The sequence below is a fragment of the Leucoraja erinacea genome, chromosome 24 (assembly GCF_028641065.1).
Source record: "Leucoraja erinacea ecotype New England chromosome 24, Leri_hhj_1, whole genome shotgun sequence".
NCBI classification, from domain to species: Eukaryota; Metazoa; Chordata; class Chondrichthyes; order Rajiformes; family Rajidae; genus Leucoraja; species Leucoraja erinaceus.
In genome coordinates, this window is record NC_073400.1 from 32,199,194 (window position 1) to 32,227,081 (window position 27,888).

The following is a 27,888-nucleotide window of genomic DNA, read 5'->3' on the forward strand; positions in this document are numbered from 1 at the left end:
TTTTCATTGTGCCTTGGTATACATAACAATAATAAACTAAACTAAAATTATAATTCTGTATGTTGTAGGATGCCTGGAATCATTGCATTTTCATCAGTTATACTGTTCCATCGACCAGATCAAAGAATTATTTGAAAAACCCATTCTCAAAGAATTAAAACATGGAATTAATACGTCACCTGTTTGGTATGTATGACTAATAGAAATATATCTAAAGATGCTGAAATATGTAAATAGATATCTTGATCAAGAATTATTGCTGTGATTTGGTCACTGGTCTTCAGCATTACTCCCTCTTAATGCTGGCTCCCAATGCTGGCACCCTTAAAGTAAATAGCCAATTTTTACCTCAGCCTTGAACTCTCAGTATTGTGCTTTAAGGTACACTGCCAATTGTTTATCCCAATACTGAACCCTCAGTAACCAACTCAATGGTCCTGATCAAACACCTTACTCCAAGGCAGGGAATCTAACCCTCACCCAAAATAGTATTCGTCAGACTACTAACCTTATCGATCTCGTCGGGATTCCACACAAAGTCAGCGAAAGACTGATTCGTTGTTGGATTAGCGGAGTGGGGAAAAACTACTCACACCGGGGTGCCTATATCTTCTCCCGCGATCCAAGACGACTCAGCTCCTTGGTCGCAATTCTTTGAGATCCCGGACGAGCCGCCAATGTTAATTCCGGATCTAATCTTACCCCCTAGTCTGGATCAGTGAAAGACACTGAATTCAACACCGGAGTCCAAACCTTTCTTTATTTGAATAAATTGCAAGGACGGTCTCGGATCCACTCACGTTAGCCCACACCAGCCTCGTGCAAATAGAACAGAAGGCAGACAACCAACACACCCAAACAAATTACATACACTTTTAGGTTCAACATCTAAAGCCACAAGAACAGAAACCACCCAGAGTCTCTTGCAGAAACCTCCCTGCTCCTATACACAAATCCTTTTGCTATGAATGTTAACATACCATTCGCTTTCTTCACTGCCTGCTGCACCTGCATGCCTACTTTCAATGACTGGTGTACCATGACACCCAGGTCTCGTTGCATCTCCCCCTTTCCTAATCTGCCACCATTCAGATAATTATGCACACACAACTGTATAAAACACTTTTTCTTTGCAGTTGACCATGTCAGTCAAGGAGCATCTAACAGGTTGTAGAAACAAAGAACTGCAGAAGCTGATTAATACAAAAAAGGACACAAATTGCTGGAAAACTCAGCAGATGAGGTAACATATGTGGCGAACATGGATAGGTGATGTGGAGAAGGGTCTCAACCCAAAACGTCACCTATCCATTTTCTCCAGAGTTGATGCCTGACTTGTTAAGTTACTCCTGAACTTTGTGACTCTTTCAGCATCTGACACATGTCCAGGTTTCCACGCCCCTACACCTCCCTATTTTATGTGTAGGAAGGAACTGCAGTTGCTGGTTTAAACCGAAAATAGACTAAAAAAACTAGAATTACTCAGTGGGCCAGGCAGATCTCTTCAGAAGGGTCTCGACCCAAAATGTCACCCAATCCTTTTCTCTAGAGATGATGCCTGTCCCACTGATTTTCTCCAACTTTTTGTGTCTATCTCCCTATTTTAGGTTTCTTTTTAATCTTGACCATTGTATCTGAGGATTGTTCAAATATTTCTCCAATAAAGGCTGTTTTCTTCCTCTCATTGATCAATTATTGGCAGCTTTGACTTCAGACTTCAATGTCCCATTTTCGGTATGTCCTAGTAAAATGACTTTGCTTCTCCGATCTCTTTTTGTTTATTAAGTATTTACTCTGAAATTATTTCTTTAAACTTTTGCCTTTCCTAAAATTTCAGTCACTGGCCCACATCCATCATTGTGACATTTTATCAGTATTAAATATAATGTACAAATAATTTATTTTTGACCATGTAGTTAGCATTTTATACTGAAGCAAAATGGCAAACTATATTTCTTGGGGTTTTTTTCTAGTGGGATTCTTCATTTTGAGCCAACTGCATCTGGGTAAGTCATTCCTCACACTTTAGACCATTTCTTATAAATTATTGAACTATTAACTTAGTAAAATTTACATACCACAAAAGTATTAAAATTCTTTTTTTTTTTAATTATTAAAAACTATAAATTGCTGCCGCCAGAAATTTACATTGCAGTAATTTATGGAAATAAAATATAGCAAGTTTAATATCTTTGGTTTAGATTAGAGATACAACGTGGAAACAGGCCCTCCGGTGAGTCCGCGCCGTCCATCGATCACCCGTACACTAGTTCTATCCTACAACCTAGCGACAATTTACGAAGCCAATTAACCAACAAACCTGTATTTTTTTGGCATGTGGAAGGAAACTGGAGCACCCGGTAAAACCTACACGGTCACAGGGAGAACGTACAAACTCCATACAGACAGCACTTCAAGTCAGGTCTCTGTAATGCAACAACTCGACTTCTGCGCCATTGTGTCACCCATCTTTGCTACTAAAAAGTTGAACCATCAATAAAACATAACCAGAGTATTTCTTCCCACATGATTTAACATGTTTTAAATATATTTCTTGTGGTGAATTATGGGTTCTATCAGAATATAATTTATTTTCAATTCTTAGGCAACAGTATTTTGCTAGCTTGTTATTTCACAAACTGGGCACAATACAGAGATGGAGCTAGTCGGTTCACGGTTGATGATGTCGACCCTTATTTGTGCACCCATTTGATTTATGCATTTGCTGCCATTGATGAACGGTATCAAATTATTTCCACCGAGGATAATGATGAAGATTCATACAAAATCTTCAATAATCTCAAACTACAGTGAGTAGAAATCCATTTATCGAGATTTCATTTAAACTCAAAAAATTATCTTAATAATAATTTTAGTTCAAGTGTTAAGAGTGTTTTATTGTCATATGCCACAGACAGAACAATGAAATTCTTACTTGCAGCACCACAACAGAATATGTAATATGTAAACATGGTCCTCTGTAAACAATATAATAAGCTAGAAAAAGTTTTACCTACACATAAAAACAAACAAACAATAATAGTGCAAAATGACAAAACCAATACCCCAACGTCTGTGTAGTTCAGAGCTTATTTGGAGGTTGTAGTGTTTAATAGCATGATGGCTGTGGGGAAGAAGCCGTTCCTCAACCTGGACGTTAGTTTTCAAATTCCTGTATCCTCTTACCGAGGGCAGGACTGAAATGAGTGTGTGGCCACGGTGGTGTGGGGCTCTGATGATGCTGGCTGCCCTGTAAATCCCTCCGATGGTGGGGAGATCAGAACCCGTGATGGACTGGATAGTATTCACCATTTTTTGCAGTCTTCTTTGCTCCTGGGCATTCGAGTTTCCAAACCAGGCTGTGATGTAACTAGTCAATATGCTTTCTAATGTACACCCGTAGAAGTTCAAGAGAGACCTCTCTGCAATACCGTTCTACGTTTAGATATGTTTTCATCTCTTTTGGCTTCAAGGCATTGAACTCTAATGTTCTGGGGAATTGTTACTGATGTTCCAGAACATTATCTGTGAAGGAAGCAACAATTATGATTCTGGAGCAAAACACAAATGCTGGAGGAACTCAGTGAGGCAGGCAACATCTGTGGAGAAACAAGGAACTGCAGATCCTGGCTTAAAAAAGAAGCAAAGTGCTGGAGTAACTGAGGCAACATCTCTGGAGAACATGGATAGATGACGTTTCGGGTTAGGACAGTTCTTCAGATATTCAATGGATTCAATTCAATGGATATTGTCACATATGCAATTAAACGTTATACAATGAAATTAATTTTGCATATAATAATGTCAGCACCGCCATGTGCGGCACCATTTTATTATTCCGGATTCAAATTCCGGATTCCCGCATATTCATTCTACCAAGTAGCTCCCGATCCCCTCTGTCGCCCATGGCCAGCTCAGCCTGCAAAACCGTTGTCTCTCTCTTCTCCTCGTCGGTCATCTTGTGTCCTGGGAGCAACCTGCTGCAGTCTACTTAAAGGTGCTGGAGGCATTACCCCGGTTCACCCTCTTACCGACCCTTGCCCTCTATGCCTGATGTCTCCAGCGACTCCATTCCATGTGCAACGAGCTTTCCTGGGTGGGGGATCCGTGTACGAGGAGCCGCAAGGGACTTGGGCTGCCTGGCGAAGCCACTCCGTCAGTCATGGCCTTCTGACAAAGACCCCACACAAGTTCAGCCGCCTCCGTTCTATCCCAGCCTTCCGATAGAGCCTCCGTTATGTTCTCCAGAGATGCTACCTGACCTGCTGAGTTAATCCAGCACTTTGTGTTATTTTTGTGCACCAACATCTACAACCTCATGTGTCTACAATGACAATTGTCGGTTTGTTTCCATAAGTTAAAAGAAAGCGTTGTAAGATTAATGAGGTCAATGTTGTATCTCATCACTGCCTGAGCTGGGGATGGGAGCATGACTCCCTGTACACCCTTGAGGAAGAAAATATAGGAATGAATGGAGTGCAGGAGCATGGTTCCTTGAAGGTGGAGTCACAGGTAGATAGATAGGGTGGTGATAAAGCATTTTGGCGCATTGGCCAAAGTAGTAGCCCAGTCAGAGTATTGAGTAAAAAAGTTGGGAGATCATGTTGCAGTTGTATAAGACGTTGGTGAGGCTGCATTTAGAGTATTGTTCAGTTCTGGGTACCATGTTATAGGAAAGATGTCAAGCTGGAAAGGGTACAGAGAAGATTTACAAGGATATTGCCAGGACTAGAGGATCTGAGCTAGAGACAGAGGTTGAGTATGCTGGAACCCTTCCCCTTTGAATGCAGGAGAATACGTTGTGATCTTATAGAGATGTATAGTCATGGAACTAACGTAGCTGGGACATGTTGGCCAATGTGGGCAAGTTGGGCCTGTTTCCACAGTATCACTCTATGATTCTATGAATCCTACATCACTTCCCACCTTGAACCATTGCGGCATGTTTGCTTTGCTTCATAGAAACATTGAAAATAGGTGCAGGAGTAGGCCATTCGGCCCTTCAAGCCTGCACCGCCATTCAATATGATCATGGCTGATCATCTAACTCAGTATCCTGTACCTGCCTTCTCTCCATACCCCGCGATCCCTTTAGCCACAAGGGCCACATCTAACGCCCTCTTAAATATAGCTAATGAACTGGCCTCAACTACCTTCTGTGGCAGAGAATTCCACAGATTCACCACTCTCTGTGTGAATTTTTTTTTTTTCATCTCGGTCCTAAAAGATTTCCCCCTTATCCTTAAACTGTGACTCCTTGTTCTGGAGCACAATGTGCTGATAACAAATTCAAAATATACAAAGAGCACTCGCTCTAAAGTGGAGATATTACATTGGTGCTAACTTATGGTGCTAACTTATTCAATCTCTAGCCCCTTGATTTAATAATATTTTTCCATTGTAGAGGACAGACCAGATATACACATATTTGTGCAGGAGATCTCTGATATTAAATGCAACACAGGGTTATGTTCCGAGGTACTTGCATGAGTGATTCTCTAAATCAACAGTTTTTGTTTATAAGATACAAAGCTTAAATGAATTGTTAAAGTAACATCACAAAATACTTTATTTCTCAAAGAAATCACAAGTTGAAGACGCTGCTGTCTGTTGGAGGGTGGATATTTGGATCCGCACGGTAAGAAAATGTGACAAGCCTTTTTAATAAAATATATCAATAACTACAATCATGTTCATCAGTGCTACCTTGAAAAACTGTTGAATTTATAACAAAACAATTCTAGGCTTTCCACAATTGTGTTCAACATTAAAATATGGATTCAGCATGGATTTATGAAAGGTAAATCATGTCTGACAAATCTTATAGAATTTTATCGAGGATGTAACTAGTAGAGTGGATAAGGGAGAACCAGTGGATGTGTTATATCTGGACTTTCAGAAGGCTTTCGACAAGGTCCCACATAACAGATTAGTATACAAACTTAAAGCACACGGTATTGGGGGTTCAATATTGATGTGTATAGAGAACTGGCTGGCAGACAGGAAGCAAAGAGTAGGAGTAAACGGGTCCTTTTCACAATTTATTTATTTATTTAGCGAATGCAAAGTCCTTTAGCCAAGCAGTTGCCTCTTGATTTGCTGTATGAAGGGTGACAAGTCCTCCTTTGAGTCTTTGTTGAGGGCATGCTTCAATGATGTGTTGCATTGTTTGCTGCTCTCCACAAGCACACCGTGGGGTTGGACTGCTGCCCCATTTGTGAAGGCTGGTCAAGCAGGGGCCATGTCCAGTCCTGAATCTATTCAGCGTCGTCCACTGCTTCCTTGGGATGTTGGTGCCAGGGACCGGTAGGATGGGGTCTGACACCAGATGTTTATTTGGGACGTCCTTGGACGCCCTTTTCACAATGGCAGGCAGTGACTAGTGGGGTACCGCAAGGCTCAGTGCTGGGACCCCAGCTATTTACAATATATATTAATGATTTGGACGAGGGAATTGAATGCAACATCTGAAAGTTTGCGGATGGCACGAAGCTGGGGGGCAGTGTTAGCTGTGAGGAGGATGCTAGGAGGCTGCAAGGTGACTTGGATAGGCTGGGTGAGTGGGCAAATGCATGGCAGATGCAGTATAATGTGGATAAATGTGAGGTTATCCACTTTGGTGGCAAAAACAGGAAAGTAGACTATTATCTGAATGGTGGCCGATTAGGAAAAGGGGAGATGCAACGAGACCTGGGTATCATGATACACCAGTCATTGAAAGTAGGCATGCAGGTGCAGCAGGCAGTGAAGAAAGCAAATGGTATGTTAGCATTCATAGCAAAAGGATTTGAGTATAGGAGCAGGGAGGTTCTACTGCAGTTGTACAGGGTCTTGGTGAGACCACACCTGGAGTATTGTGTACAGTTTTGGTCTCCTAATCTGAGGAAGGACATTATTGCCATAGAGGGAGTACAGAGACGGTTCACCAGACTGATTCCTGGGATGTCAGGACTTTCATATGAAGAATGACTGGATAGACGTTGCTTGTACTCGCTAGAATTTAGAAAATTGAGGGGGGATCTTATAGAAACGTACAAAATTCTTAAGAGGTTGGACAGGCTAGATGCAGGAAGATTGTTCCCGATGTTGGTGATGTCCAAAACAAGGGGTCACAGTTTAAGGATAAGGGGAAAATCTTTTACGACCGAGATGAGAAAAGCATTTTTCACACAGAGAGTGGTGAATCTGTGGAATTCTCTGCCACAGAAGGTAGTTGAGGCCAGTACATTGGCTATATTTAAGAGGGAGTTAGATGTGGCCCTTGTGGCTAAAGGAATCAGGGGGTATGGAGTGATGGCAGGTACAGGATACTGACTTGGATGATCAGCCATGATCATATTGAATGGCGGTGCAGGCTCGAAGGGCGAATGGCCTACTCCTGCACTATTTTCTATGTAAAACAAAATTAGCCGTAATTGTTTTCCAAAAGCTATAAAGCTGCAAGTGGAGTTTGGAAAAGTGAGCCTCATTGACTTTTCTCCCTTCTTTCAACTGATATGAATGGGGAGCTGGAGAGGATGTGGGAGAAGCATAAATGACCAAAACAAAATGACCTACTAGAATCCAAGCCTATTTGATTTGTTGTTGGGTGACGGCAATGAATATTCTCTCACTGAAGTCTTCTCACTGATGTGAGTCAACCTTTGGTTACACAGATTGATGCTATAGAAAGTCATGACAAATAGACATCCAAAGACAACATTTGGTACTTTGAATGTGCAGTTTTGAGTGTGTGTTTTCCAGGAGCTACTGGACATTCAAAAGAAAAACTGAAACGATCAGGTCTGCTCCTCTAGTTCCTTTCCCTAACATTCAAGGACGCACTTCCTCTGAGGTTCCATTAGCCAAGGCATGAACACACATTTCCACCTGCCTCCTTAGAGTTATAGAGACATACAGCACAGAAACAGGTCCTTCAGCCCAACTTGCCCACAGTAATCAACATGCCTCATCTGCACTAGTCCCATCTGCCTGCTTTTGGCCCATATCCTTCTAAATTTATGCTAAACATTTAACTGTCCAAATGTTTTTTTAAACATTGTAATAATATCTGCCTCAAGTACCTCTTATGGCAGCTCATTCCTTATACCTACCACCCTTTGTGTAAAAAATAGTTGCCCCTCGGGTTCCTATTAAATCTTTCCACCCTCACCTTATACCGATGTCCCCTGGTTCTTGATTCCACGTAGAATTTCTTTAACTCTATTCTCACTGTCCAACTTCCTGGTTGGTGTGTTGGCAAATATTTTATTAATGTTCTTCCATTGGCCACTGTCCTCTCTTCAAATTCAATGTCATTAGTAAACGTTTTAATGCATTGCAGAAGCTAATTCCACAGACCCGTGCAGCATCATTAACATTTTCTAAGCTGTAAATAAAATAACTATTGAAATGAGAACACAGAAAATGAAATTGAAACTTCTAACTTTATACCTTAATGATAATGTACATTTGTGCATCCAAATATCGGTACCAAGAAAAATGGGCTTTCCACTAAATGTAGTGTCCACTGAGTATAGAAGTTGGGATGTAATGTTAAAATTGTACAAGGCATTGGTGAGGCCAATTCTGGAGTATGGTGTACAATTTTGGTCGCCTAATTATAGGAAGGATGTCAACAAAATAGAGAGAGTACAGAGGAGATTTACTAGAATGTTGCCTGGGTTTCAGCAACTAAGTTACAGAGAAAGGTTGAACAAGTTAGGGCTTTATTCTTTGGAGCGCAGAAGGTTAAGGGTGGACTTGATAGAGGTTTTTAAAATGATCAGAGGGATAGACAGAGTTGACGTGGAAAAGCTTTTCCCACTGAGAGTAGGGAACATTCAAACAAGGGGACATGACTTGAGAATTAAGGGACTGTAGTTTAGGGGTAACATGAGGGGGAACTTCTTTACTCAGAGAGTGGTAGCTGTGTGGAATGAGCTTCCAGTGAAGGTGGTGGAGGCAGGTTCGTTTTTATCATTTAAAAATAAATTGGATAGTTATATGGATGGGAAGGGAATGGAGGGTTATGGTCTGAGCGCAGGTATATGGGACTAGGGGATATTATGTGTTCGGCACGGACTAGAAGGGTCGAGATGGCCTGTTTCCGTGCTGTAATTGTTATATGGTTAAATACATTTGTCCAGAAAATGTATCAATTCATTTTAACTCAAGAAATGTAACACAACTACAGTGCCCTCCATAATGTTTGGGACAAAGATCCATCATTTCGATTTTAGATTTGAGAATTATAATAGAAATAAATCACATGTGGTTAAAGTGTACATTGTCAGATTTTATTAAAGGCCATTTTTATACATTTTGGTTTAAATGGGTCTTTGTCCCAAACACTATGGAGCGCACTATACATCTGTCGTTTAGTCACAAAATACTGGAGTAACAGCATCTCTAGAGAGAAGGAATGGGTGGTGTTTCAGGTCGAGACCCTTCTACAGTGAGAGTTGTGCGAAAGGGAAATGAGTGATACAGACGGGGATGTAGAGAGATATAGAACAAATGAATGAAAGATATACAAAAAAGTAACTGATAAAGGAAGAGGCTTTTTGCTAGGTGAGAACCAGAAGCTGGTGCGATAGGTGGGGGAGGGATGGAGAGAGAGGGAATGCAGGGGTTACTTGAAGTTAGATAAATCAATATTCATACCATTGTGTGGTAAGCTGCCCACATGAAATATGAGATACTGTTCCTCCAATTTACGTTTTGCCTCACTTTGACAATGTAGGAGGCCTAGGACAGAAAGGTCAGTGTGGGAATGGGAATTAAAGTGTTTGGCAACAAGCAGATCAGGCGGACAGAGTAAAAGTGTTCTTTGGCAACCAGGATAATAGTTCGCTGAGCACCTTTGTTCAGTCTGCCTGCACCTACCTGATCTCACCCATCACCCATTCCTTCTTTCCAGCGATGCTGCCTATTCTGCTGAGTTACTCCAGCATTTTGTGTCTATCTTCAGTTTAAACCAGCATCTGCAGTTCCTTCTAACATGTATTTGTTGTTTTTTCTAACTATTCCGGCTTCTTCATCAGTTACAACAATGTGGTGTCCACTCAAACAACTAGGCGGGCATTCATCAAGTCTGTGATTAGCTTCCTGAGAATACATAGATTTGACGGTATAGATTTAGCTTGGCACTATCCCGGGGCTAAAGGAAACCCAGCAGAAAACAAAAATCTCTACACAAGATTGATTGAGGTAAGAAGACAGCCTTTAATTATACAAATCTTTGTTGTGCATATTTTTAACTATTAAATGTCATATAACCTAAAATCAATTATATTTTAGTTTGCCTCATCTTTATTTGGATGTATTTTCAGGCTAAATCCAAACATTTTCAAGAGGGTTATTATTTTAGTGTACTGTACTGAAACCCTGTGTTGTTTTGGCATGAGCACCCCAGCACTTTGCTTTTTGCTCACCATTTTAACAGCACAGTGGCGCTGCCTCACAGCACCTGAAACCAGGTTTGATCCTGACCTTGGGTGCTGTTCTTGTGGAGCTTGCATATTGGCCCTGTGACCTTGTGGGTTTCCTCCAGGCCATCCGGTTTCCTCCCACATACCAAAGACGTGGGGGTTTATAGGTTAATTTACCTCTGTAAATTGTTCCTAGTATGTAGGGAAAATGGGATTTCATGGATCTAGTGTGAACGGGTGATCAATGGTCAGCGTGGACTCGGCGAGCTTCCACTGAGTTTGCTTTTAATATTTAAGAGGGAGTTAGATGTGGCCCTTGTGGCTAAAGGGATCAGGGGGTATGGAGAGAAGACAGGTTGGATGATCAGCCATGGTCATATTGAATGGTGGTGCAGGCTCGAAGGGCCGAATGGCCTACCTCTGCACCTATTTTCTATGTTTCCATGCTGTATCGCTAAAAATTAAAAATAAATTAAGAAGAAAGGGCGTTTGTATTTCCATGGGGAAGCGTTACCTGGAAAGTGTTAGAACAAATGTAACAAATCGATAATGTTTTATAATTACTGTTTAATGTTTTATGTGCCATTCCTAACTGTCACTGTATGTCATGTTACTTGATGGGGGAGCACCAAGGCAAATTCTTTGTAAGTGAATACTTGGCCAATAAACTTATTCATTCATTCATTCAATACCTGGTCTGCGATCCAAGTAATTGCCCTTTTGGACCATTGATCCAAAATATTACTCTAATGATTCTTTATTTTCCTCCTAGGAAATGAAAATTGCCTTTATTGAAGAGGCAACAGATACACAACAGTATGAACTGATGCTTGTAGCTTCTATGTCTGCTGGTAAACAGATAATTGATGATAGTTATGAAGTTAACATAATTTCTCAGTAAGTATATACTTCATTTAATAGAGATTGTTTACATGGTTTTTAGCTTTCAAGTTGACCAAAAATCGTAGGGAATTTTTGGTCAGTCTAATATTAAAAAGAAATCACAAAATTGAAAACAATGAAGAGAAAATAAGGGATAAAATCATCTGATGCCAAGCTGATGATTAAATCAGACATAAATATATACAAATTATTCATAAATATATATAGATTGTAAAATAAAAGGAAGACGGGGGATGTTTTCATCTGTTCCCTAAGATTCGGACAAAGTTACAATGTGTAACTTCTTAATTTATACTCCTAAATGTACTAGAAATTCTTCTGCCCTTATATAAGTACTCTAAACCTGTTCTGTGCAGGAAATCTACACTTGTCTATGCCAGTGTTGCTTGTCTGCAGTTTTCAGTACTTTGGTGATATGCTCCAGCCTTCCAGACATTACTCGTGGCTAAAGATGATGCAAATATCTTGGTTTCTTGGTCCTCCAAAATATTCCAAATTGGAATTTAAACTGGAGGTGGTGGAGGGAGGACTTAAGCCAGAAATGTTTTTTGGGAAGAAAGAGTTACCTTAAATTTAGTTGCATCTGGTTGGGTAACTATAGTAGGGTGGAGATTATTCCATGCTTTAATTGTGCGGGGGAAGAACGAATTGCTGTACACATCTGTCTTGGTAGCTGGAACCACAAATTGGATCGAATGCCCTCGTCTGCTCCTAATTGTAACAGCCCAACACCCGGACTTCCATCTGTATATATGTATATAGCGCCGCAGAATTGTGCACCTATCCCCCCCCTCCCCCCCCCTTCTCCCTTCTGTTTTTGTTTTTCTGTTTCTTGTTTTTTGTACTAAATTATATGTATGCACTGAGTACGAGCAGCTTTTAATTTCATTGTACATGTATAGTGACAATAAATGGCATATCTATATCTGGTTTGGGTTTGGTGTAGGTCTTGTAATCTATGTCGAGCTGACCATTTAACATTTTGTAAAAACAGGTCAAACGGTGAGCTTCACGTCTGTCTTGGAGAGGGTTCCACCCCAGTGAATTCAGAAGTTTGGTAACACTCGCTTCTCTCTCATAGGTGTTAGTAACAAATCGAGCTGCCTGCCTTTGGACACGTTCAATGGAAGAAATGTTTTTATTTGTGTATGGATCCCATGCTGCAACTGTGTAGTCCAAATGACGTCTAACGAGGGTGAAGTATAGCTTCTCCTTGATAGAAGTTGAACAATGATGAAAGTTGCGCCTCAAAAAGTTTAGGACGCCTGTTGCTTTCACCGTTGCATGATGAGTCTGACCATTCCAACGCAGATCATTCTGCAATTTGATGCCAAGATATTTGGTTTGTTTGGATTCTTCAAGGGTGGCACCAAGTATATTTTAAGATGTTTCACCTGGATTCCTCTTTCGGGTGACACGCATGGTTTCACATTTGGAAGGGTTGAACTGCATGCCCCATTGTTGTGGCCACTCAACCATTGCATCGAGATCCTTTTGGAGATCATCTTCATCATCAGCTGACTTAATTGGACGGTACAGCAAACAATCATCAGCGAATAGTCTGGTGTTACTTGTGACTTTTTCATGGATGTCATTTATGTAAAGCAAAAACAGCTGTGGGCCAAGTACTGTGCCCTGAGGTGTACCACTCAACACTGGACGCCAATTGGAGCTCTTTCCATTCACACACGCGCGCTTAAGACGTTTTGTCAGGAAACTGGAAATCCATCGTTTCGTATTGGAACGAATACCATAGAAGTCAAGCTTCCGAAGCAGTCTCTGGTGTGGGATGACATCAAATGCTTTAGAAAAGTCTAGCACTACTAAATCCATGATGACGTTACCATCAAGGTGCTTGGCCAGATCATTTGTCGTCAGGATAAGCTGAGACTCACATGATCTATGCCTCCTAAATGCATGTTGGTTGTCAGCAAGAATGTTATGTTTGCATCAGATTACTATCAATTAAATGCTCCAGCAGTTTGCAGCAAGTACTTGTTAATGAAACAGGGCGATAATTCACTGGGTTGGTGGTTGAACCCTTCTTAAAGAGAGGAGTGATGTTAGCCTTCCTCCAATCCAGCGGAACATCACCTGAGTCAAGCGATTGTTGGAAAATGAACTGCAAAACTGGAGCCAGTTCTTCGGCTGCGATCGTGAGGGCTTGATTCTGCATCTGATCTGGTCCAATTGCTTTTGTGGTATTGATGTTGAGCAATAACCTCTTGACACCTTCAACCTCAATTTTAATAGCAGGCATATCAGCAAACGGGCTGGGCGGTAGATCTGGAAATGATGAAGGCTCCACGGGTGAAAACGTGTTGAAATTGGTTTGCAAGAGCTTCTGCTTTCGCCTGGTCCTCAGTGATCAGACAGTTGTTCACTTTAAGCATCTGGACACCAGTGTTGTCTGTCCGTCTATATTTCACATATCTCCAAAAAGCCTTGGGTTGCTCTCCCCCAAGAATAGAAGAAACATGTTGTCTATGAGCACGATCGACTTGCTTTCGCACTCTAGTAAAATGTCCCAGTCCAGTTTTGTACCCCTTTGTTTGGCACGGATATAAAACTTCTCTTTCTTACTGCAGAGACGTTTCAGTTTTGCCGAAAACCAAGGAGGACGCATACGGCCTTTAATGAGTTTTTGAAGAACACACCAAGTTGTCTTTTACGGATCTTTTATCTGGTTGCAGGTTGAAGAAATCTTTTCCCAGTTTTTTTGCTAAGTCTTTAAATTCCTCGCTGTTCACTTTTCTCCAGAGGGAAATTTTACGCGGTGGTTTTGAAGGAACTTTAAGCTTTATATGCAGTTTTGCTTGGATAATATAATGATCTTTAATTCCAGCACACGATGAAACATCCAAAATTAAATCTGGATGTGAAGTGAACAATAAATCTAAAGTATTTTCGGTGCCACTTGTCTCATCACGCCTGGTAGGGAAAGTGACTTTTTGGGACAGGTGATTTTCCAGAATAAGATCAGCTAGGGCTTCCTGGAGAGCCCCTTTTGGTTCGCTTTGTATGCCGTCAGACCAATCTACACCCGGGACATTGAAATCGCCCCACAGGATGATAAGTGGAGAGCGTGACGAGGAGTTAACTTTGGAGATGTTTGATCCAAGATCTAAAAGAGGCTCCGTTTCCATGTCAGGTGGTCGGTAAAAGCTTCCGATCTGTAACGACTGACCCTCGAGTGTAGCTTGACACCAGATTTGCTCAGAGTCGCGGTCTAAGTCTGTTCTTTCAAAGCAAGGAATGGTATTGTTAACTCTGATGAAGACACCGCCTCCATGCGTGTTTCTGTCCTTTCTAAAAATTTGGAGGTGAGGAGGGAAAATCTCAGCAGATTTGATTGATGGGTCCAGCCAAGATTCAGACCCGATAAGGATATCAGGGTTTTCAGTTTCAATAAATGAATTGATCACAGCACATTTTCCTCTTATACTGTGACAATTTATAAGACCGATTTTGATCCCATGTTCATTGCTGACATCATTGTGATCAATATCTTTGTTGGTACCATGAATCTCCTTTTGAGCATCACCATTACACGCATTTCTTTGTCCATTAACATATTGACGGGTGTAATAGCTGGTGTCGGGGGAGGATGGAGGATTGTCATCATCAGGGGTATTACTTTTACCATCTTTCCCAACAACGGTCCAGCCATCCTTTGACTTCGCACATTTCAGCAGAGGGTTTTTTTCTGCTTTGCATGTCGTTCCACAAGACCACCCAGAAGCAGTTTTTTAAAGTGTTATTTTCGGTAAGTGGTCAGCACAATTTGGGCTGGATGATCTTAAATTCTCATGATTCCATACGTCACAATCAGGGTCATCACTCAGAGATGTAAGATTTTCAAATGAATTGCTCAAGTTGAGCATACTTGTAAGGTCGCTTGACGTCAAAAAATGAACTAGCAAGGTTGATGACATCGCACAATGGACATAACCAGATGGCAATTGGATTTTTGGAGTGAAAACCTAAAGTGTCGTTTGACAGATTGGAGCGGTTCAGATGAAACCAACTTGTGCACATCGAGCACTGAATGCCAGAATCTTTAACAGCAAATGAGCACAAACCACACGGGTACTGGTTTACGTCCACGGTGCTGACCTTTTGGGTCAGGGTTGAGGTTGATGTCCCCAGCCAGTAAATGAACAATGGTAGGCGACCTCTAGGGTAGCCTAGAAAGGGGGTAGCTGAGTGTTACAACCCATTTCCACGAAACGTATTTACGTACGTCTTCTGGACACTCATTTTTGACGGACCAGAATCACATTCATGTAAAGTCCTCAATCCAAGTTGGGAGAAGGCAATCAACAGAATGAAATGCCACACTGGTGTTGATGTGTTTCGTATTCTTCCAGATCCAGGCATGGTACTAATTCAATCTTCAATTTTAGAAATCCAATACGGCACGAGCAAGGTTACAGTATTCTATGGTAGATATTGCAATTGGGCTGGGTGGCATGAAAATCTTCAAGGTTAAAAACAGTTAAAGCAGTAAGTTACCAGCGAAGATCACAAAATTGGTCTCGTCTGGTAGCATGAAATGCACGATAACAGGATAAAACGCTGCTTTACTAGTTTAAAAAGAAAGTCACGATAAAATTGGTCTTGGTTGGTAGCACAGAGATGTCCTTGCACGATAAAAGATTTTAAAAGATTAAAAACCCCGCTTTACTAGTTTAAAAAAAAAAAGAAGGAAAATCGCGATAAATGAGAAAACTAAATAAGACACGGGAGGGAATAATAAACGTCCTCCCTTGGTGCTGTTAAAAGTTGTCACATTGTCCCTGTGTAAACGGACAGGGCCAAAGCGGCCCGGTGGACAGCGACAGTCAGCGAGAGCCCTGTCGTGGCCAAAGTGTACGTGTGGTCGGTGAAAGTAAGTTGTCGTCGTTGGGCCTTAGTTTACCGCCGCCATTGTTTTTGACCGGAGGGGGCTGCTGCGTTCGCGGTGCTGTTCTACGCCGGGAAGGACTCTGCAATTTATTCCCAAAAGGTCTAAGGATACACTCAATCAGACTCTAGGGAGTTCTTAATGCACCTTAAAACTGCTCATTACACTTTAGTAGTTTATATATGATCTAAGACATCACAACATCCACAACTTTCACAATCTTCTCAGTGAATACGGATGAGAAATATTAATTTTATATCTCCCTCATCTCTTGTGGCTCTTCACAAGGATGACCATGCTGACCTAATCTCTCCCCAGTCCTTGTACACTTAATATACCTGTAAAATCTCTTAATACTTTACCTTGCCTGCCAGGTGAGCTAAAAGGTTATAGATATGATGAGCTGAATAACCTATTTTTCTGCTGTACAAAACTTTAAATGTATGTCATTGATTTTTCTTTTTAGCAAGATGAATCAGTATTGTTAATTATCATTTAAGTTCCTCTATTTTCATTTTTGTAGATATTTGGATTTCATCATTGTGATGTCGTTTGATTTCCATGGTCCATGGAATGTTTTCATTGGACACCATAGTCCTTTGAGTCAAAATAAAGGTGAACATGGAGAGCTGCAGTTTTTGAATGTGGTATGTTAGCAAAATAATTTCTTGGTGGTACATGACAGATGTAATAACTACATTATCAAATACTCGTCCCACCCCAGTCATTCTAAATGACTCGTCCCACCCCAGTCATTCAGAACCTGCTCCTCAACACCTTAAAGACAAAGGAATTAATAATAGACTTTAGGAAGAATAAAACGGACATGGTACCATTGACTATCAGAGGGGACTGTGTGGAGAGGGTGGCGGACTTCCGCTTCCTGGGAATCCATATTGAGGAGGACCTGACGTGGAGCATGAACACCACTGCGCTGCTGAAAAAGGTCCAGCAGAGACAGCACTTCCTGAGGGTGCTCAGGAAGAATAACATCACTCAGAGACTGCTGCTGTCCTTTTATCGGTGCTCCATTGAGAGCATACTAACATACTGTGTATGCGTGTGGTACACCAGCTGCACAGCGGCTCAGAGGAAAGCGCTCCAGAGGGCCATTGACAACACCCAGAGGATTGTCGGCTGCCCTCTCCTTACCTTGGAGGACTTACACAGTTCCCGCTGCACCAACAAATCCCAGAGTATCATAAAGGACATTTCCCACCCCGGACACTCCCTGTTTGAACTGTTGCCGTCAGGCAGATGGTACAGATCTACAAGGACAAGGACGAACAGACTAAAAAACAGTTTTTACCCCACTGCTATAAAAGCACTAAATGTAGCCGCCAAGGAACGCAGGGGCGAGACATACTAAGGGACTGTGGTACACTGTGAAATCGACAGAAGGATGGAGGGTTGGGTGTTTATGCATGCTATTTTCGCGATATTTATTTTAGTTTATCTTTTAATATTTTACCTTGTATGTATCGTTAGCTTTTAGAAATGTTTGAATGGTGCACTGACTGGCTGACATTTTTAAATTTTGTTGTACATGGTTCATGTTACAATGACAATAAAGAAATTATTCTAGTCCTGCTTCACCCTGTTCTTGTCCAGCAGAACCTTGGATGTGTCACCAGCCGAACCGCTTATTTCCCTGAGTTATTAGGCTTCTGAATGATCCATGCATAATGATACAATGATACAACTTATTTGTTGTCATTTGAACCTCATTGAGGTTCAAACAAAATTTGGTTTCTGCAGTCATACACACAAGAAAAAGAACCAAGACACAACACAATTTACACAAACATCCATCACAGTGAATCGCCTCCTCACTGTGAGGGAAGGCAAAGTCTTATCTCTCCCCTGCACTCCTCATTCTCCTCCCGATGTCAGAGTCAAAGCCCCCGGCGGGCGATGGTAAGTGTCCCGCGGCCATTAAAATCGCGTCGGGTGATGCAAGGCCGCGCTCTGGGTCTTGGTGTTGGAGCCCCTGGCGGGCGCTAGCAAGTCCCACGGCCGTTAAAGCCGCGCCGGGCGATGATGTAAGGCCCTGCTCCAGGTACTTTTCAACCCCGCAACTCTGGTGGGAGAAGTCGCCGTTACGGAAGCCCCGAAAAGCGGTCTCCCAGCAGAGACCCGCGGGCTACCGGTGTTACTGTCCACCAGACCTGCGGTTCAAGCCTCCGAATCTCTGGGGTCGGGTCGCAGCAGCGCGCCACCACAGCTCATCCCGCTCCGAACTCGGCCAGCTCCACGATGGTAAGTAGGTCCGCAGCTCCGCGACTGGAGCCCCAGGTCGTTCCAGTTGGAGGCCGCTCCACGGTGCTAGGCCCCAACGACAACGGAGACCCGACAGAAAAAAGGTCGGGTTCTCTGTGCAGGGGAAAGATTTTAAACGTTTCCCCACCCCTGGTCCCACACACATACCCATTAAAAAAAAAACTTTAAACTACATTCAAACGAGACAAAAAAAAAACGACAGACGGACTGCAGAGGCCGCTGCGACGTGAGTCGCGCCGCCCACCCAATAAGCTTTGGTATGTCCAATTCACCTCCACCCCATTGCGGACATTTGACTTTGTTGATGGAACTGATGCGCTACAATGATGAAAACTATATTCTGCACTCTGTATCTTCCCCGTTGCTCAACCTATTGTACTTATGCTTGACTTGATTGTGTTTATGTATGGTATATTCAATCTGTTTAGATAGCATGCCAAACAAAGCTTTTCACTGTACCTTGATACACATCACAGTAATAAACCTAAACCCATTGTAACTGATGTTTGAATTATTCTTAAAACAAAAGTTGAATGATTAACCTTTCCCAAATTCATTGTTCAAATTTCATCTGTTACAGGAATATGCTGTTAAATATTACAGGTCTCAAGGTTCACCAGGAAAAAAATTACTAGTTGGATTTGGAACTTACGGACGGAGCTTCAAACTTCAAACCGATAGTTGGCGTATTGGTGCTCCAGCAAATGGTCCTGGTCCAAAAGGCAGATATACAAATCAGCCTGGTACCATGGCATATTATGAGGTGCTAAAAACATTAATATCATTGTAATTGAGCAAAATTAAAATTAAAACTAAGTGCTAGTAGGCGGCGCGGCTCTGGCCAGCAGCGGCCTCTGCAGCCTGTCCGCGTTTTTATTATTTTTTGTCTGTGTTTTCTGTGTAGTTTTTGTTGTTTTTATGTTGGGGTGTGTGTGTGGGGGGGGGGGGTGGGGTGGGAGGGGGGGGGGGGGACTTTTGAATCTCTCCCTGCACTGAGACCCGACCTTTTCTCGTCGGGTCTCAGTCGTCGTTGAGGCCGTAACGAGGAGCGGCCTCCAACAGGAAGAGACCGGGGACTCAGGTGCCGACTCACCTCACCGTGGCGGGGCTGGCCAGGTCCGGAGCGGTGGAGGAGCGCTGCTGCTGCTGATGCTGTTGCTGCTGCTGGTGCTGTTGCTGCTGCTGCTGCTGCCGGAGAGTCGGAGGCTCCAACGACAGGTCTGTGGACGACGGCACCGGGAGCCCACGGCTCCCTGGGGGGAGACCGCTTTTCGGGGCTTCTGCGGCCGCGACTTCTCCCGCCCGAGTTGCGGGGTCGAAGAGCTCCTGGAGCGGGGCCTGACATCACTGCCCCGCGCGGCTGGAATGGCCGCGGACTCTGCGAGCGCACACCGGGGGCTCCAACATCAAGACCCGGTGTGCGACCTCGCACCACCCGGCGTGGCTTTAATGGCCGCGGGACAATCGCCATCGCCAGCCGGGGGCTATGACTTTGACTCTGACATCGGGGGGGGGAAGAGTGCAGTGGAGAGAGAAGTTTATTTGGCCTCCATCACAGTTATGTGATGGATGTTTATGTTAAATGTAATTATGTTGTGTCTGGGGTCTATTTGTGTGTTATGTATGGCTGCAGAAACGGCATTTCGTTTGGACCTCCAGGGGTCCAAATGACAAATAAATTGATTCTGATTCTGATTCTGATAGTTGTATTTATATTCATCATAAATCTATGATTATGATAAATGTATGTATTAAATAGTTATTCATATATTATATATTAGATTTTTAAATGTATTTATCAGTAAGGTAGACAGTCAGTACCCTTTTTCCCAGGATGGAAATGTCAATGACCAGGGAACGTAGCTTTAAGGTGAGTGGGCCAAAGATTCAAGGAGATGTGTGGGACAAGTTTTTTTTACACAGAGAGTGGTAGCCAACTTAGATCCTGCTGCCTAGCTTGCAGCTGCCAAGCACTTCTTCTGTTTTGATCGTAAAGGATTATAATGTTACACACATGCATGGTGCCTGCTCAACGCCTTATGTTTAGCAAATATATTTTAAACCAAAGAGAATTATTGCAAGCTTCTAAATTCATCAATATATCCAGTCTGTCAGAAATATCCCTCAAACCTTTACACCACCAGAATACAGTTAATTTTGGTTACCCACATGTTACACTCCTCGGAGAAAAAATATTATTTTAAAGGCACATTTACACCTCTGCAATCATTAAATTAGTAGCAAAACACAAAGTGCTGGAGTAACTCAATAAGTCAAGCAGCATCGAGCGAGGAAGTAGGTGTTTCAGATTGGAGCCTTTCCCCAATCTGAAGAAAGATTCTAACCCAAAACATCATCAGTCCATTCTCAGAGATACTTCCTGACCTGCTGAGTTACTCTTGCACTTTGAGTTTTGCTCAAGACTTCAGCAGTTGCGGTTCCTTGTCTTCATTAAATTAGGTCTGGTACCGCTGCTGCCGCACAGCGCCACAGATCCAGGTTCAATCCTGACCTTGGGTTCTGTCCGTGTGGAGGTTGCATGGTCTCCCTGTGACTGTGCGGGTTTCCTCCCACATTGAAAGCAAACTCAACGCTAGCATTTATTTCAAGAGGGATTGTATACAAAAACAGGGATGTAATGTTGAAGCTCTATAAGGCACAGGTAAGGCTGCATTTGGAATATTGTGAGCAGTTTTGGCACCATATCTGATGAAAGATGTGCTGGCTCCTGAGAGGATCCAGAGGAGGTTTACAAGAATGATCCCAGGAATGAGTAGGTAACCTATGATGAATGTTTGTCGGCACTGGGCCTATACTCGCTAGAGTTCAGAAGAATGAGGAGGGACCTCATTTACAGATACAGAATAGTGAAAGGCTTGGATAGAGTGGATGTGGAGAGGATTTTTCCATTAGTGGGAGAGTCTAGAACTAGAGGTCATAGCCTCAGAATTAAAGGACATTCTTTTAGGAAGGAGATGAGGAGGAATTTCTTTAGTTAGAGGATGGTGAATCTGATTTTTTTTGCCACACAAGGCTGTAGAGGCCAATTCAGAGGATATTTTTAAGGAGATAGATATATTCTTGATTAGTACAGGTGTCAGAGGTTATGGGGAGAAGGCAGGGGAATGGGGTAGGGAGAGATAGATCAGCCATATTTGAATGGCGTAGTAGACTTGATGGGCCGAATGGTCTAATTCTACTATTCCTTATGACCACATTCCAGAGACATGCAGATTTGTAGGTTAATTGGTCTCTGTAAATTACACACCCCAAGTGTGTATGGAGTGGATGAGAAAGTGGAAAACCATGAAACTAGTGTGAACAGGTGATTGTTGGTCAGTTTACACCCAGTTGACTAAAGTGCTTGTTTCCTGCTGTATCTCTAAACTAAATTAAACTAATTCCATGTCCCTCGGCGTCAAAGATCTAGACGTTACATGGAGCCACGAGAGACTGCAGACACTGAAATCTTGAGCAAAAAACAAAGTGCTGTTTCTTTCAATCAATGAAACTAAACAGGCTGCACTGAAGGGGAGAGGATGTGAAACTGGGGGAGGACTTAGGAAGATGACAAAGTTCAAGTACAACGTCCAAGTGATCCACTAATATGTTCGAACAACGTTTAATCTTTCTTATTAACAGATCTGTGAGTTTTTGAAAGGAGCAGATAAACATTGGAATTCTATTCAGAAGGTTCCATTCGCTGTCAAGGAAGGAGTTTGGATTGGATATGATAATATGCGAAGTATCGATGTCAAAGTATACTTTATTTATTTATTATAAATTATTTTGATATATTTTTTATGGTGGCTTTGCTATTACTCTTTCAGCGCTATGATTCAAATATGAGTTTGTTTTTAAATATTTCTATATTAGTCCTGTCTGTAACATTGTAGTTCACTTCGTCAGCCAATGGATAAGTCATCGCCTAACATAAATAAAGGCGATATCAAGCAGTAGCTAAATCCTGTGTTATGCAAACTGATCAGCCAGGCAAATAATTTCATGCTACCAATAAGATCATGCTCATGTAGGATAAAGACATGTATGTGATGCTTCTTGAAGCTAAGGACCACATTGATTAATATTCCCCATTCATACAATCATAGACTAATCCTGTAAACCATTGTAATTAAATAACTCCATAAGGTGATTTCTGCCCCGTTTTCATACGACATCAATGTTTTAATAACTCTTTTTTTTCATTTTCAACTGAATCAAAAAAATCAATAGTTTGTTTCAGCTAACAGTGTAGCAATGGTTGATTGTAAATGTAGATCTCTGAATCTCCAGAAAGTTAAGGCTGGCCAGATTTGGCTTCTTAAGCAATAGTTTTTTGATGTTTTGTCAGTAATATTAAAATAAGATCCGAGACAAAAATTCAAATTTGATATGTTATTCGCTCTCCCTTCCATCATCCTATGGTGTGTGTAGAGCAGCCACTGAAGAGATAATGCAGACTTCATAAAGTAGTTAAGTTTGTTCTACAGTTGAACAACTCCTAAAATGGTTGACAGTTAATTTATCTTTGTAGGTCAAGTGGCTAAGGGCTGAAAGGTTTGGTGGAGCAGCAGTGTGGACGCTTGATTTTGATGATATAATGGGTAGCTGCAAACAAGGATTCTCTCCGTTAGTGACAAGATTGAAAATGCAGCTTTCAGTAGCTTCAGGTAATAACTGTATTGCTGTGTATATGCAACCAGGTAATATTAATGCATGCACTAATTGTAATATCAGAGTCTTAAATGTCACTGCAATTTCTGGGATGACTATTATGAAAGATTATAATAATATACAAGTCCTCGCCAAGTTTTGACAGGATTACATGGCAAAGTCAGAAATGTCTCACGAGTCTAATTACGTTTTTTTCATGAAGTGACCAAAGAGGTTGATGAAGGCAGAGCTGTAGACATATATATATCGATTTCAGCAAGGCATTCAACAAAGTTCCGCATGATAGGCTGCTCTGGAAGGTTAGATCCCATGGGATTCAAGGAGAGATAGCTGAATGGATAGAAAATTGGCGTCAATGAAAGAAGCAGAGGGTGATGCTTCTTGGACTGGAGGCCTGTGACTAGTCTTCCATTCACTTCCATCATGTTATGGACATTGCCTTATTTCCACTCACATTAAATCAATGCCCTCTTGCTTTCAGCACCCCTACTGTGGAGAAAATTCTGACTATCTACTCTATCTGTGCCTTTCATAATTTTATATTCCAGTGTCAGGTCACCCCTCAGTCTCCTTGGCTGCAAGAGAAAAGAAACCAATTTCGATTTAGACGGGGTATTGAGTAATGAGGAAGGGTTAGTTAGCAATCTTGTTGTACGTGCCCCCTTGGGCAAGAGTGACCATAATATGGTTGAGTTCTTCATTAGGATGGAGAGTGACATTGTTAATTCAGAAACAATGGTTCTGAACTTAAAGAAAGGTAACTTTGAGGGTATGAGACGTGAATTGGCCAAGATTGACAGGCAATTAATTCTAAAAGGGTTGACGGTGGATATGCAATGGAAGACATTTAAAGACTGCATGGATCAACTACAAAAATTGTTCATTCCAGTTTGGCAAAAGAATAAATCAGGGAAGGTAGTACATCCGTGGATTACAAGGGAAATCAGGGATAGTATCAAAGCGAAGGATGATGCGTACAAATTAGACAGGAAAAGCAGCATACCGGAGGACTGGGAGAAATTCAGAGACAAGCAGAGGAGGACAAAGGGCTTAATTAGGAAAGGAAAAATAGATTATGAAAGAAAACTGGCAGGGAACATAAAAACTGACTGCAAAAGTTTTTTATAGATATGTGAAAAGAAAGAGATTAGTTAAAACAAATGTAGGTCCCTTGCAGTCAGAAACAGGTGAGTTGATCATGGGGAACAAGGATATGGCGGACCAATTGAATAACTACTTTGGTTCTGTCTTCACTAAGGAAGACATAAATAATCTGCCGGAAATAGCAGGGGACCGCGGGTCAAAGGAGTTGGAGGAATTGAGTGAAATCCAGGTTAGCCGGGAAGTGGTGTTGGGTAAATTGAATGGATTAAAGGCCGATAAATCCCCAGGGCCAGATAGGCTGCATCCCAGAGTACTTAAGGAAGTAGCTCCAGAAATAGTGGATGCATTAGTAATAATCTTTCAAAACTCTTTAGATTCTGGAGTAGTTCCTGAGGATTGGCGGGTAGCAAACGTAACCCCACTTTTTAAGAAGGGAGGGAGAGAGAAAACGGGGAATTACAGACCACTTCGTCTAACATCGGTAGTGGGGAAACTGCTAGAGTCAGTTATTAAAGATGGGATAGCAGCACATTTGGAAAGTGGTGAAATCATTGGACAAAGTCAGCATGGATTTACGAAAGGTAAATCATGTCTGACGAATCTTATAGAATTTTTCGAGGATGTAACTAGTAGCGTGGATAGGGGAGAACCAGTGGATGTGGTGTATCTGGACTTCCAGAAGGCTTTCGACAAGGTCCCACATAAGAGATTAGTATACAAACTTAAAGCACACGGCATTGGGGGTTCAGTATTGATGTGGATAGAGAACTGGCTGGCAAACAGGAAGCAAAGAGTAGGAGTAAACGGGTCCTTTTCACAATGGCAGGCAGTGACTAGTGGGGTACCGCAAGGCTCAGTGCTGGACCCCAGCTATTTACAATATATATTAATGATCTGGATGAGGGAATTGAAGGCAATATCTCCAAGTTTGCGGATGACACTAAGCTGGGGGCAGTGTTAGCTGTGAGGAGGATGCTAGAAGACTGCAAGGTGACTTGGATAAGCTGGGTGAGTGGGCAAATGTTTGGCAGATGCAGTATAATGTGGATAAATGTGAGGTTATCCATTTTGGTGGCAAAAACAGGAAAGCAGACTATTATCTAAATGGTGGCCGACTAGGAAAAGGGGAGATGCAGCGAGACCTGGGTGTCATGGTACACCAGTCATTGAAAGTAGGCATGCAGGTGCAGCAGGCAGTGAAGAAAGTGAATGGTATGTTAGCTTTCATAGCAAAAGGATTTGAGTATAGGAGCAGGGAGGTTCTACTGCAGTTGTACAGGGTCTTGGTGAGACCACACCTGGAGTATTGCGTACAGTTTTGATCTCCAAATCTGAGGAAGGACATTATTGCCATAGAGGGAGTGCAGAGAAGGTTCACCAGACTGATTCCTGGGATGTCAGGACTGGCTTATGAAGAAAGACTGGATAGACTTGGTTTATACTCTCTAGAATTTAGGAGATTGAGAGGGGATCTTACAACGACAACAAGAAACGTACAAAATTCTTAAGGGGTTGGACAGGCTAGATGCAGGAAGATTGCTCCCGATGTTGGGGAAGTCCAGGACAAGGGGTCACAGCTTAAGGATAAGGGGGAAATCCTTTAAAACCGAGATGAGAAGAACTTTTTTCACACAGAGAGTGGTGAATCTCTGGAACTGTCTGCCACAGAGGGTAGTCGAGGCCAGTTCATTGGCTATATTTAAGAGGGAGTTAGATGTGGCCCTTGTGGCTAAGGGGATCAGAGGGTATGGAGAGAAGGCAGGTACGGGATACTGAGTTGGATGATCAGCCATGATCATATTGAATGGCGGTGCAGGCTCGAAGAGCCGAATGGCCTACTCCTGCACCTAATTTCTATGTTTCTCTCCATGACGATAGTCCTCCTTTCCAAGCAAAATCAGGTGAATCACAGAATAACATTTCCTGAGATAAGACTAGGTCTTTATTATGACCCATTGTGCCTGTGTAATCATCTTCAAATAATAACAAAATCTCCCAACATACAGCAGCAAAGTTTCAGATTCAATTTTTGTATCTTCAGCTCTCGGCAGTCAAGGTTAGAAGTCCTCTGGTATTTATATGCGACTCTGAACTTGTAGCAGGAAATACAACTCATTTTTATTATTACATATAATTCTGGAATGTATATTCACACTTTTTCTTATTAGGATTGCAGTTAGAGACACTTGCAATGAAGGCATTCCTAGCAATGATGGCAATAATACAGACAGCATAAATACTGGTACAGTAATGATGGGAGTTGATGGCGCAACAACAGATTTTACTCGCACTATCCCGGAAGCTCCTACCTAGCAATAAATTACCAGGAGCACTCCTGAAGAACTAAACGTTTTAGTGAAGGCTGTGCATCAGGAAGACGGTATGTCAACGAATCTGCTTATCATTACTAAGAATAACCTGATTCTTCTATGGTAAGGAAAAATGTTGTAACTTGCCCAGTGATGGTGAAAAGCAAGCAGAAGTTCTTTTCAGGAAGCAAAAAGATCAAAGCAAGTTTACACACTTTGCCACTAGAACATACTTCTTCAAAGTGTTTCCAAAGTACTTCTGATGCTGAATTGAGTTAAAACAAAACTTGCTTCATTAGTGATTTAATAATTTACTTGTACTAACATTCTGTGATCCATCACCAAATTCATAAATTTGTGTGAAGCTAGTAAATCAGTAGAAGCCACCAAGCCACCAACCAGTGGAATGTCAGTGGATAAAATGTGTGTTATCAACAACAAAATGTTGGCTGTAGATTATTTTCTTAAAAAATTGCCAGCATAAAGCAACACCATTGTACATCCAAATACAGCATTAGAAGTTTTGACCTGTTCCTTCCTCATTTTAATGGTGGCTTCAATCAAATCCTGAATATTTTGTATTTATTACAATACGGTTATCAGGCCTGAAGTAGAAATTAGAACACTATAAGAAAGGCAAGTTTAATGCTAAAAAAATATTCTTATCTGTGTTAAATAAAATTATATTGAATGTGTTAAAAAAAAAACATGTTCATTGGCATTTTTACAATGAACACTTTTAAAAATCATCCACAAAACAAGTATTTGATTAAAGGGGTTCATTGTGTTTTATAATCTGATCCCAATGCATGTTCATTCATGTTCATTTGTGAAGTGATCTTGAAACATTAAACTGATTTTCTTTCAAACTGACTGCCTTTCAGTCATGTTGTATTTCCAAAGTGCATTATGCTTTTTGTATTGAAGATATGGTCTTCATTCTCCATCAACCTTCTTAATGTCCTACCCACCAAGACTGAATAGCACACAAAGGAGAAACGAGAGAAAAGAGATGTGCATTCTTCAGTAATATTCAATGTTTGATACTGTCATTTTGAAAAAAGTAAATTATATTAGTGTGTTAAACTGTTTCCCTCCATTTTTTCAAAACCTGTATTTCCTGCAGACCCAGTTATTTATTATATTAGTGCAATTCTGTGAATCTCATTGAAATATAGTTATATCAATTTAATATGTACACCTCTCTTATACATGTAAAAAGATTTATGTTATTACATAAAAATAACAAGAATTCATGAAAACAAATCTTGTTTCTTGTACTTATCAATATTTCTGTTAT

The 27,888-nt window shown here is 41.6% G+C and overlaps 1 protein-coding gene across 1 annotated transcript; it reads left to right on the plus strand.

The window, feature by feature from the left end:
- Positions 1-47: 47 nt before the first annotated feature.
- Positions 48-27,423, plus strand: LOC129708935 (acidic mammalian chitinase-like). Its single transcript, XM_055655014.1, has 11 exons — positions 48-186; positions 1,974-2,006; positions 2,606-2,810; positions 5,582-5,638; positions 10,026-10,191; positions 11,185-11,309; positions 16,745-16,868; positions 19,082-19,264; positions 22,144-22,260; positions 23,036-23,171; positions 26,448-27,423. The coding sequence occupies exons 1-11, from the start codon at positions 162-164 to the stop codon at positions 26,513-26,515; spliced, it is 1,239 nt and encodes a 412-aa protein (XP_055510989.1). The 5' UTR covers positions 48-161; the 3' UTR covers positions 26,516-27,423.
- Positions 27,424-27,888: the final 465 nt, after the last annotated feature.